This window comes from Achroia grisella, unplaced genomic scaffold (assembly GCF_030625045.1).
Source record: "Achroia grisella isolate CSIRO2021 unplaced genomic scaffold, CSIRO_AGI_Agris_v1 utg1433, whole genome shotgun sequence".
In the NCBI taxonomy this organism is placed as follows: Eukaryota; Metazoa; Arthropoda; class Insecta; order Lepidoptera; family Pyralidae; genus Achroia; species Achroia grisella.
Window position 1 is genome coordinate 971,500 of NW_026712632.1, and position 13,364 is coordinate 984,863.

At 32.4% G+C, this 13,364-nt stretch overlaps 2 protein-coding genes across 2 annotated transcripts in view; both read right to left on the reverse strand.

Annotated features, from left to right (window-relative positions):
• LOC131855473 (heterogeneous nuclear ribonucleoprotein L) overlaps positions 1 to 5,019 on the reverse strand; it is a 528,919-nt gene extending 523,900 nt beyond the window's left edge. Inside the window, exon 1 of the mRNA XM_059206751.1 lies at positions 4,877 to 5,019. Coding sequence (XP_059062734.1) covers positions 4,877 to 4,939 — 63 coding nt within the window. The 5' untranslated portion in view covers positions 4,940 to 5,019. The remainder of the gene's footprint in view (positions 1 to 4,876) is intronic.
• Positions 5,020 to 7,745: 2,726 nt separating this feature from the next.
• LOC131855483 (adrenodoxin-like protein 1, mitochondrial) lies at positions 7,746 to 9,956 on the reverse strand. The gene is made up of 5 exons (XM_059206760.1): positions 9,780 to 9,956; positions 9,660 to 9,711; positions 9,371 to 9,477; positions 8,741 to 8,881; positions 7,746 to 8,210 (listed from the first exon to the last, which is right to left on the reverse strand). Exons 1-5 carry the CDS (start codon positions 9,877 to 9,879, stop codon positions 8,107 to 8,109), a joined length of 504 nt encoding a protein of 167 aa, XP_059062743.1. The 5' UTR covers positions 9,880 to 9,956; the 3' UTR covers positions 7,746 to 8,106.
• Positions 9,957 to 13,364: the final 3,408 nt, after the last annotated feature.

Here is a 13,364-nt window from a genome sequence, read left to right on the forward strand (position 1 = left end):
TACAGTCATAAAATTGTAACTGATATGTCAGCATATTTTTTTATACTACGATGGTGGCAAACAAGGATACGGTCCATCTGACGGTAAACGGTTACCGTAGCCTATGGACGCCTGAAAAACCCGTGGTGTCAAGTCCGCGTTGTTAACCCATAAGAAATCTTAATATACCCTTGACTATATATGGAAGTTTTACGACACCGACGCACCCATAGACAACGAGTGGTCACGTTTGTCTGGCCATACTGGCCTGACAAATCTGAAGGGTATAAATAATTAAAAGCAGTCTATCTCAAATTTTTCGTCTCCGTGGGTTTTACTTTACTATAATAATTTTAGCCGCCAATTATCTTGCTTTGAAAGCTGTACATGCATGGTACCTTAGTCCTCCAAATTGACAATGCATAAAGGGTGATATTGTTTATGTATATAGGCGACAATTACAAAAAAAATACTTTTCATTGTTATTTTAAGGATTCTGAGTCAAGAAGACAAAACAGAATCGCAAATAGCGAGTTTGTCTGTCTGTTAATTTTATATTTCAGATTTTTTTAAACATATTATAGTTAAGATATTATTGGTCTAATCATTACAAGCACTACTACTAAGACTAAGCAGAATCGCCTATGTTCATTGCCTATTTTAAGTGACAGAATAAAAAAAAAAGAAATATAGTCTCTGGTTTACAACAATCAACAATGCGTGCTCGGACTAACTAACAATGTTATTCATGAGGTGAGAATACTACTAACTAATATTATTCTCATGTTATGAATAGTATTAACACAAAGTTTCATAAATCAATAATGACGGGAATACAGGCGTGCTACTGGGTCGCGAGTTGGCGGGAAATACGAGCGGTCTTATCTAAACTTTGGCACAAAAAATAAGTCTAATTAGAATTCACACTATACTAAACCTTACCCCAAAAAAATTTAATCGATAAAAGCGGGAATACAGGAGTGCGAATTGGTCGCCAGTTGGCGGGAAATATCGGTGGCCATATCGAATCTGTGGCACAAAAAATAAGTCTAAATAAAAACTTGAATCAATAAAGGCGGGAATACAGGACTGCTACTGAGTCGCGAATTGGCGGGAAATATCAGTTGCATTATCTAATCTGTGGCACAAAAATAAGTCTAACTAGAATTCATACTATACTAAAGCTGTAGTACCTTACCCCAAAAACTTAAATCAATAATGGCGGGAATACAGGACTGCTACTGAGTCGCGAGTTGACGGGAAATATCAGTGGCCTTATCTAATCTGTGGCACAAAAATAAGTCTAACTAGAATTCATACTATACTAAAGCTGTAGTACCTTACCCCAAAAACTTAAATCAATAATGGCGGGAATACAGGACTGCTACTGAGTCGCGAGTTGACGGGAAATATCAGTGGCCTTATCTAATCTGTGGCACAAAAATAAGTCTAACTAGAATTCATACTATACTAAAGCTGTAATACTTACCTTACCCTAAAAACTTAAATCAATGAAAGCGGAAATACAGGAGTGCTACTAGGTGGCGAGTTGGCGGGAAATGATGACCCTATATAATCTGTGGCATAAAAAATATGTCTAACTAGAATTCATACTATACTAAAGGTGTAGTACCTTACCCTATAAACTTTTAAGAGGTCTAAAACAAATCTGAATGGTGAACTCGTTAGCGCTAATGATATACGCTGGCAGGGCACAAGTGAAATTAAATTAATATTTATTACTATCTAATAAATTCAAAAATCATTTATTCATATAGGACATTTTAACCGCTTATTTAACGCTCGCTTTCTCACTCATTACTGCTCAAAAATATGGTATATATGTGGTTTTTAGGGATAAATCGATGAGGATGAAGTCAGGTCAGTTAGACTATCGTGACAAATTCAGCAGGAATTTATCACGATGGTTTCCAGGGGGAACCGCGTGGAGGTGACCTGACATGGTACATTGCTAGCAATGGGATCATCAGTCCACATTACTAACAATGCCCTTCCCCCCCGGACCGACATGTTGAATTCACGAGAATTAACCACAGATGTAACCGTATGCTGATGGACTTGTAACAGCATTACCTGCTTCTATAGAGAATATAGGTTAGTGTAAATATAGGTTATGTAGGGCTGCCATTTCTGGATTACACCGAATTTGTCTTACTTTGACGCGCGTTTACAAACCGTGCGATTTTTAGAATTGTTTGCATCAACCCGGTTATTGTGTTAAGGCCTATTTGCTGAATTATCTACAGCAATATTATAAATAGCAAAGATTCGTAATTTTGTATGTTTGTTACGAATAAACTTAAAAACTGTTGGATCGATTTCAAAAATATTTCACCTTTAGGATGTTGCATTATCCTTGTGTAACAGGCTATATATAATCGTCGGAATTTGATCGCCATTAGAGAAGGTCGTAACGGTAGTCAAGTTTCGACACAGAATATTTGTGATCTCACACAAGTTAATTGTAGCGGAATTAAACAAAAGAATAAAGTAACACCTAATTCTATTAAATATACTCGCAATTTGATAGCAACCCTGTGTAAACGCCATATTGTTCTCTAATACGCCATCCTGGAAATGTGGCCAAGTCGAGTGTCACATGAACCACAATTGCAACAGACATAACGTCTAGCATTCAGGAATAATTGCTGAATCGTGACCACAAGATGAATGCAAACATAACACAGCTGCATCTACACTATGTGCTTATTTACACGATTTAAATTGCATTTGAGTACGAAATATTAATCGAATTAACGACAAATTACTTTATGGTTAATTGATATGCGGTCGAAGTGGGAACGAGAGGTATTTCTGTACAATCTCCTGAAAGATCTTGGCCTGTCGTGAACTGCAATAAGTTTTACACTAGAACGTTTTACACTAAAGCTGCATTAGCGGAGTCCTGCCAGAAAAACACGAGCGATGAAGGTGAGATTTGAATACGTCGCCAAAAACCATTAAACCTACACCCGGGTCACGAGTCCTCGCTCGAAGTTTTCCTTTCTGCCACACGACGGACTCGGCACCCGCATGATGAACCCATGGATGGCAAGTCTCATTAAAGAAAGAAAAAAAAGAAAGAAAAGAATCAGAATCAGCATATCTGAACTTTTTGTTCAGATATGCGAAGATAAAATATCTTTCTGCACTAACCTAAACCAATATATACCTATAATACTGTGCTACAATATTAAAAAGTATTTATTAATGTAAGATTTTTGAGCCACTTTACACATACTCTATAGCATATAGTGTAACTGGTGAGGAAGAGTAAAGATATATTAGTCTGCTTTTTATAAGTTGAACAAACTTTTAACTTTATACTTAACTATATTAGGTTCCAAGTGTAATAACAAGTATAACATTAATATGCCTGTACAACACATGCATACTCAACAAACCGAAGACTTGCAATGTAGTTATCCCTCATAAAAGTATTATAAACCTAAAACAATAAAAGTCAAGTTTCAATTAGAAGAAAACTTTATTATTAAATTCGAACTATCATCAAAGAATACAGCTTGGAAGTTTAGAATTAACATGTTGTAAAACAAATCACTTACAAAGACACATGTCAACCATAAAGCAAATTAATTTCTACCCCATTAACCTTTAAATTAATCATGTCTTCACTGTCCACAGACAATTTAATGTCTTTGCCTTCCACTGAATTAAAAAAAAAACACCATTGTACGTCTAAAGTTTATAATGAGTACTAAATTTGTTTGGAATTGTCTCCGTAATGCTTTGATCAAAATTAGTAGCAACAGCTGTAGATAATGTCAAAGAGCAGAGTTTTATATTTTTAAATATATCAGTAAAACTACATTAAGTGGAACTAATGGGTTCCCATAGATGTCATTTAAAAAATATTATTAATACACATTAAATAAAGAATAATATGTATACTTTAACTATTAATAATTTACTGAAATATTCCAATATTCAGGTAAATATAATGTATCTTTTTATAAGAGAAATGGCTAAAGTTATCAGTTTTTTTATAGGCATAATTAGGTATATTGTCATAACACAGATAGAAATTTACCATACTCTGTGTTAGCCCAGCGAAAAAACTTATATCATATGATTATTTTTCCAATATAATAGATACACTGCAATTAAATTATATCTGATAATAATAAAGTACTTTTTTTTATTTTTTATTTATGGAAATTGGCATTTTGTGCCTTATTTTTTCCTTCAATATTTATCATAGAGAACAACTATGGACAAATACTTAATGCTTATCTGTGGTATATTGCATTTTTTTAAAACAAAAATAGTCATAAAAACATTCGTCTTTAATCTGATAAGAAAATTAATAATTTGGACGTGTAAAATTTAGAATCACTTTACCGGTAAGTGGAAAGTACAATAATAATAATACTTCAGGTTATAATCGAGCAGATATTGTTCGCGACCTGAAAACATTGGTATTTCCCGCGTATACACAACCGAGGGACGTCAGTCAATCACGATAATTGACAGCGTCTGCCCAGACAGACAGAAAACTATTTTGGAAAGCACACGCTATGGCAACTAAAAAATATAGAAAAAGCACACAATTATACCGTTTAAAAAGCTAACGGTACCGAGTATAAAAATTTATTCGCATGTCAACAAAATGTAACCTCAAAATTAACAAAAATAACATCGAAACGTGGAAATGACAACATACCTGCCGAGCGACTATTATTTATACTCAGAAACCTTTAATATTACTTCTAACATAGTCACAGTAAAGATTAGATGGATATTTCGCGAATTTGATGCGAAACACGTAAAGGAATTGGACAAAAACACGGCCATTTTCGTCGGGTCTAGGTCTGTTCAATGTTTCGATGGTTGCAATATATATTGTTGAACTCACCCTTTCAACGTCGATATCGGTCGTAGTACACAGTCTCTTGCCACCACTACCGTTGTAAGCCATCGTGCACCACAAAACAAAACACAAATCACACCGAAACGCGTTTCGCGGAGTACAAAACTAGTATACCACTTTCGACGACGGTCGCGAGCAGACTGATTGAACGAATGAAAAAGAAACAAGCCGTGAATGAGTGAGTAGACGCGCGGGCGGAGGCGGGGCGATGTAAAACCACAGATACAAATATGATTAATTATTTTTTATATTATTACAATTACATAGAATGTAGCAAATTACAATTTATTAATTGATATTTTTCTGACACTCTCTATAATATCTGTATCGTCCTGAGTAAATCTTAGACTCTATAATTATTTTTCTTTGAATCCTTGTAAACGGAACGGAACAACGGGTGAATGAACTAAAATGTCATTTGACTGTCAATTGTCACAAAATCAGCTGATTTGTTTATTGTTGACTTTTTTTTAGATCGTCTTAATACATTTATTATTAAATTTTATTAAAATGTCTAACGATTGCGATGTGGAATTAAAAGTAATATGTAACGAACATTTTGAACGGAACTCTTTGAGGGACAAATGTATAAATTAAACAAAATTTAGGAATTGAAAGTTACAAAAAGAGTAGTTTAATATACTTACGGATAACGAAGTATCGAAAATATCTGATCTTTAAGACAAAATTAGTGTGTTTTTTCAGTTCATATAGGTAATAAAGGGCGTACTTTAACTATAGTATAGTATAGTTATAGTATAGTTACTACGTGGATACCGATAGCCGAAAAGCTTTTCTAACCTTGCCGGCTGACTCTATGCTGTTTTAGTTCAAAGGGTGAGATATGGAAGTGAAGTTACAGGGTAGAAAACCATATTTTAGTCCTATGGAATAGCAAAGCGAAAGTAACAACGTGAGTCACGTTGCATATATGATTCTGTTATCAATTACCATCAGGTGGCCTGTGAATTTTTATCATTCCTCAGCTAGCTAGCTAGCCCGCAGTTTCCCCGTGAAAATTATAGTTATATGAGTTATTCTGATGTATAAGCTATATCTGTAGTTTCAGTAATATTTAATCAAACCGATGCCTAAATTAATTGATGAAACTTTGCAATAATATTGCATCACATAGGCTATAAAATTCATGGGGACACAGCTAGTTTCTACTATAAGAACAAAAATTACATTAATTCCATTATTGTAGGGTAATAAATGAAATACTTACTGTATATTAATATACAATAAAGTGTTTTATTGCTATCTATAATCTAATTTGTAATCCTTAAAATATAAACAACTATTTACATAAAATATTCGCAGATACACTCAGATTTTATATCATTAAATCTGTTATAACAGTTTATAGATACTTTATTTTGATTTGTTAGACTAATATAAGCTGTATAAATTACAGAATGCAATAGAATATTAGTAAACTTGCATGTTTGTGCCACGGAAATACAAAATAGCTCATAGCTTACAGTGGAGAATCACTCAAGAAGCATATCACAAAAATCCGCTATGTCAAATAAGGTGAACATATTTTTAAAAAAATCTGAAGGTGAACAATTGAAAATAAATAGGAAAGGAAGTTAGGGTTACAGATTGGAGTATGAGACTTTAATAAATACTGAAAAACTAATGTTATTTTACAAATTTATAGGGAGTCCATATTTATATTTCCAGGTCAGTTATTTAATTGTGGAGGGAAAAAAGTATATGCCAACTGTATTTTATATATACCTACTTTTCCTTCATTTCCTTACATAGTATGTAATATATATGTATATTAGAACAGCTGTTCATTACCAATATTGACATTATCACCATTATCATTTTGTCTATGGAGTTTATTCTAATGCACTTTAAATTTTCTGTACCCTGGCTTCATTCTAGCATCTTCTAGAATTTATCATGGCCCTTATGTACCTGTTGTTTGATACAACTGTAGTCTTTTGGTTTTGATTATCACCTCATCTCATATGCAATATGCCAATATATCACAGATCACTCATTCTTTTCTTATCATTACTGTACCAAAGGTGGTCTGGAAGAGTCTGAGCTTAGCCATAAGATTGTCTTTTATATCAGTTCATATATATCTATTATTTTCTGTATGTCATACAATAAAGAATATAAATAAAGTAATAAGTTCCAGTGACTTCAGATCCTAACTGCAATCAGTGCCGGATGACCCTAATAGTCAATGCTATGGACCCGTGCAATAATAGATCCTGCATACTCACTATTTTCTCTACATAATACAACAAAAAGTTATTTTAGTAATGTTTTTTAGTGTAAAAATTCCCAAACAGTGCCTAAGAGCCGATTTATTGGATGAAACTCATTAATTGAACGGACACAATACAATATAATTTAAAAAGAAAATCAGATTGGATTATTGTTAAAAAATAAACAGATTACCAATAAGCAGTATTAAAAAAACTTTAGTTTGTAGATAGTCTAAACAGAATAAAAGATTTTGTTGTTTTAAAAAAACTAAAACAATACCATTGTTTATTTAAGGTATTAACTACAGCACCCAGTCTGGTTTAATCCACCACTGACTACAACTACTGTAATTGTAGTTAGATCTACATACCTATTACAGAGTTCATAATCTTGCAACTAGACTTACAAGTGTTTCTTCTTTTAGGCTAAAATACACTATTTGTTCCTTATTGTAGTTTTTTCCTTATAACACATAAGGAAAAAACTACAATATCTCAGACACATACCTATTACAGAGTTCCTAATCTTGCAACTAGACTACAAAATGTTCCTTTTTTTGGGCTCAAAATACACTGTTCCTCAAGTATAATACGAAAAAAACTACAATTTCTCAACAGGTGTATGTTTAAAATGAACTTAGAAACTGAAGACTCACAAATACATGAACTTAGTCATTAAGAGATATCCTTTGGAAAGTATACACTATATCCTGAGGTGATAAAAACCATCACTCCTAAGAATATCCTTCAATTCTTGTTCCTGACTGGTCCTAGTGAACTCTGAAAAAGGGTGAGCAGATCTATGTGTGGTCAGTGCTACAAGTCTTAACACCGGCCAATAGCCCAAAACCTTCAATTGAAACAATTAGGATCATTCTTCCGGACTAGTTAGTTTGCAAACTATGCAAGACTAATAGTTGTTATGGGATCTAACGTGAAACAAAATCAACACTTAAATTAGAACAACAGATAACTTTGTTCTTAGTGTGGTGTAGGCTTGTGTCCATCTACATAGAAGTTACGAGTTGCCTTTGGTAAAGTTAGCTCTATGCCCTCTAGTTCTTTTGTAAGCACTATTTGACAACCTGGAATAAAAAACATTTACGATTTGAGTACATTATATTATATACATTTATTTAAAATCCTAATAAAAAAAATTACAATATTAGTCTTTGTATTCACAAGATACATTGATAAGAAATCTGCTAATTTGATCATTGGTAGTCTAATGGAATAGCACACCACCTTCTTTCCAATGGTTGTAGGTTCGATTTCTAAAGTAATACAAATATTTGTATGATTGTTTGATCTGGCTGTGTGATATGTATATTACATATGCATTCATAAAAAAAAATGTTTCTATCAATTGTTTAGTTGTAGGTTTTAGTTTCATAGTTCTTAGGTCTAAAGGGTGGCTGGCAAGCATACACAAAACCAAAATTGTTTGTTTCATAAATCTTTCTAATGTTACTAACACATGAAATTTTATACAATTGCCAATATAAAACAAATGTGTCTAATGTTAAAATTTAAAACTTATTTCCTAGTTTCTAAATCTTTCACTTATTAGGTATACAATAACAATTATAATGAAATTGAACATAATATCATTTACCTAATCTAGAATTTTCTTTTAAAAATGGCGCCATATCTAATAGATCATCCTCCTTTTCCTCAGATGGTGGTAACTTGTCAAGGTAATCATGATTTACATACACATGACAGGTTGTACATGCCAATGATGCCTCGCAGGCACCTGAAAATTATTTATTTGTTGGGTTAATAGTGTAATCTATACATATAAATAAAGTTGGAATGTCTGTTTGTAATATTGAATTAACCGTTTTTTACTACATGCATATGAATATAAATATGGTACATACACAATATAATTTTTTTTACAATTCTGGTCTGTCTGTTTGTTTGTTCCTGTAATGGCTGGACCAATTTTGACGGGACTTTTATTGGCAGGTAGCTGATGTTATAAGGATTAAGTCACGGGAACAGCTAGTTACAAATATAATACTTTAAATACACAATAACAGTAAAAATTATTGAGACAGCTTTCTGAATGAGTGGAAGATAATAAAAAAGGCAACTATGACTATTCAAAAGTGCTTAAGTTTATTTCAATAAATAATTTTCTATTCAATTCAATTCATGTACAAATTAAATTAGTCTTGTAAATACATTATATGTTGGATTTTATGAAAAAATATTTAATAACACATCTTGACTTCATTACCTTCCATTTCTATACCGTATCTATGAGCTAAATATAGAATATTGTCTCCGACTTTGCCTCTAACATTCGTCTTTTTGCCATCTTTATCTATGTACACAACATTTACTCTGCAAAATAGAGGTTACATTTGTTTACATATCAAATATACAAATTTAAAAATAAAACAATATAATATACAAAGTTTATGGCAGTGGGTTTCTATTTAGATAAGTTATCTGATAGTTTAAACTTATATAAAATAAAAAGTTTCAAAAAGATATATGAAAGAATTTACGTAAAAATTACTTACATTTCGTCTTCTGATTTGGGATCCTGCCACTCATATTCTCCATGCCATAAACCTGTAAAATACGTAATTATTGCCTCAAAACAGCACAATTAAAAGAAAATTCATGAAACTTTTTTTCACCTGACGTTAGATGTATTTGTTTAACTTGTAACGGCATTATCATCCTAAGAGTCTTATAATTATATGTTGTAATAATTCGTTTAATCGCTGACTGAAACATTTTACAGAATAAAAACTAGATTTTCATAATAAATATTAAGTTGAAAAATAAACAATTTGTTAGGTTATATGAGCGCGGTCCAGTAAACAAATTTTTGTTTGACATTGACAGCAACAATCGTGTGATTGTGTCAAATGTCAATAATAAAATCTTATAAATAGTAGTATACGGTTCAGCAAAAAAATCTTTAAATTTATGTGTTTCATGACAATTTAAACTGTTTTGAATTTTTTATTCGATCTCTAAGGTTTCAGATTCGTCGTTCGTAGCGTTTTTTTTAATCACGTATTATTCATATAAACACATTGCATAGGCAGCGCGCATATGAAGCTGCGCGCGCAACTGATAGTTGTTAATCTGTGGTCTCTTAGAAAATTAAATTACATATACGTTGCCTCTGCAATTTTATTTGATACATAAATATAATCCTGATACAGCTCATAGTACCAAGTTACACACTAAAAAAATCTCACAAAATTCACATGCACATCATAATAATGACATAGTAAGCTATGTAGGTACATTAATACTTATCGATGCATATTTAAATCGGCCACAAATTTCTGAAGTTTCTAGGTACTAGACTACGAACTCAACACGTACATACAACATACCGTCGCGACTATAATCCTATATGTGGTAGTCAGAAGTATTTTTTAATAGATTATAATGGTATGGTACACCCATCTGCGCTAACGGTTTACGCCGGCTAGGTTGGGCTTTAGTAAAGGATGATATGATGAACATGAGATCAGTTAGCACATCCTAACAAATTCACCAGGAATTTATCATGATGGTTTTCAGAGAGAACCGTGAAGGTTAACCATGTGTAGTTAGTACATTACTAACAATTCCGTTCCCTCCTTAGTCAAATGGAGATCGCAGTATTAAATTTGATATTCCCACATCTTGGTCTGTACGTTTTCAATGTTTAACGTGGTAGAATTGAGCCTACCGTCGCGCCGCGGCCGTCTCTCGTGATAATTCTTGGAATGAAATCGTTGTATCATTGACTGGAGTAGCAGTCATAAATAGGCCACATTACCCAGCCTTATTATTATCTGTGCTAATATACCTACATCCGCTTTTATAAAGCGGAAGTTTGAGCGTGCGTGGATGGATAGATGTTTGTTAGTCTTTCACACAGGGCTGAAAGGATTGTTAGTAATAGCACAGATAATATAATATTACATAGTAATAGGTAATAGGGAACAGTAGTAGTAGGGAAATTGCTAACAATTTACGATGTCTGGTCGACCGCCATGCTTCCAGTGAACCCCCGTGCTATGAGTAATTAACTCATTTCCAAATCAGAATAGAATAAAAAATAGGACTATTGGAAAGTGTTTATGATATATTTGAATAAAGATTATTTTTATTTCTTTTCTATAATTGAACGGAAATATATTGATTAAACAATGTACAAAATGGAATTACTTACAACATAATATAATTATTATTCAAGCTAAGAAAATCAGGTAGTTTGTTTTTTACGAGCCATTTGCATTAAACGTTTAATTCTAAAAATAAAATACATAATTATTTAATTAGAGATATATTATTTTTAAGAAATAAAAAGAGATAACAATATACATAGATAGATTCGAATTGTTGAGCCATTTAAATAATTTTCAATAACACAGCATAATGTTTAACAATTAAAAAAAATAAGGTGTAATGTCAGTTTTATTGATTTAAAATATTTTTACAAGTATTTAAAAAAAAAAAATTATTATATACAAACCATAAATATGCGATATCCTCCTTCTACGCAATTTTCAAGTTGAAATGGGTAAAAACTGTTTCTTAACGTCTTAATATAATGTTAATATATAAGCATATTTTTTATAAAAATATGTAAATAAGTAATTATAAACTGTATACAGTTTTATAATTACTTTATAAATTCATTTGTTATTTTTATTGTTCTCTTATTGACCCTACAGTACAGGGTTGGTTAAAACTAACCCTGTAGTGTAGGTTGCGTAAAACAAAAGCATTTTTAATACCATTGTTAAATTTATTTAATCAAATAATCATCGAATTTAATAAAACCCAGTGCAATACCGAGTTCCAAAAAGTTTATATAATTATCATTCAATAATTATTGAATGGCAAACAAGCTGACGAGCAATATTCCGAGCCACGTAGGTAACAAGATGCGAAAGCAACTTTATATCGCGTTTTACATTTTGTACAGTGCCATCTATTGGATCTGCATAGGAAATAATTTGAACTGAATTTATTACTTATAGCGCCATCTAGTAAGTATTATGCTATACTAAGACTTATTCTAGCTGAGATGGCCAAGACTTCGTGGTAATCATTTCACATGCCCACTATAACATGGACCGAAACTACGATTATCTCTCTCTGCAATTAATTTTGTATTTGCATCAGTAAAGAGTTTATCACTAAGATACTCCTGAGTAATTAAAACATGTTATATGTTGGTAGTTTATTCACACAGATCAACTTAAAATGTCAAGTAACAATAAAATTATTTAAAAGTGCAACACGCAAGTTTCTTGCTCGTTCTTCTTGTGATGAGACAGCTTTCCGAAGCGGTAGATTAAAAAAATGTGATTAGTATGAAAAAGTGCTTTAATGTAAGTTTATTTTAATAAATTACTTCTATTCTATGTTTAAATTTGTATAATTATTCCTTAGAAGTATTGTGATAGATTTTGTATATATTTTTTTGTTAATTTCGCTAGTTCATACTATATCCCTACAACTCTTACGATATCGCAGAGCAAACGGTAGATCTAGGTAGATTTAGGATTGTTAATAATGTGGATTGATGATCATATAGTTAGCAATGTACCATGTCAGGTTGACCTCCACGCGGTTCCCCCTGGAAATCATCGTGATAAATTCTTGGTGAATGTGTCACTATGGGCTAACTGACCTGACCTCATGCATTAAAAAAACGGTAAATCTAGCGTTGTGCTAATGTTTTGGGCGAATGCCTCGCGGTCCCATAGCCCGAGCGATATAATTCAAGTAGGAATAGCTGACTGGTATTTATTTTTTATGGGATTATAATGAAATGGTGCACCCGCCTGTTCTAATTGTTTACGCTGACGGGGCACCAGTAGAGGATAATAAGATGACCACGAGGTCATGTCAGTTAGCCCATAGTGAAAATTCACTAGAAATTCATCACGATGGTTTCTAGGAAAAACCGCGTGGAAGTCGACCTACCATGGGACATTGCTAGCAATGGCGGTTACTAGTTCCCATTACTAGTAATCCCCTTCTCCCAGTCGTTTGGTAGCCACTCGCACATAGCAAAAGTTATAAGGAGTAATTTAAGCACTTTTATTTTAGAAAAATTATTTATTTCAATAAAAATAAAGTTAAATTCCATGTGAACGAAGTCGCGGATAACATCTAGATTTATGTACATGTGCATCATTGGTTCCCAAATAATTTCTTGCTTATTTCTTATCAGTATAGTATTAATATCATAAACACAAATA

Bases quoted from the DNA above. Each gene is read 5' to 3' on its own strand.
- LOC131855483 (XM_059206760.1), bottom strand. From the start codon at position 9,879: ATGTTTCAGTCAGCGATTAAACGAATTATTACAACATATAATTATAAG. The intron at 9,712-9,779 runs GTGAAAAAAAGT...CGTATTTTACAG, and splicing joins ACAAATACATCTAACGTCAG to GTTTATGGCATGGAGAATAT. The intron at 8,211-8,740 runs GTAAATGATATT...TTTTTATTCCAG, and splicing joins AAAAGAAAATTCTAGATTAG to GTTGTCAAATAGTGCTTACA.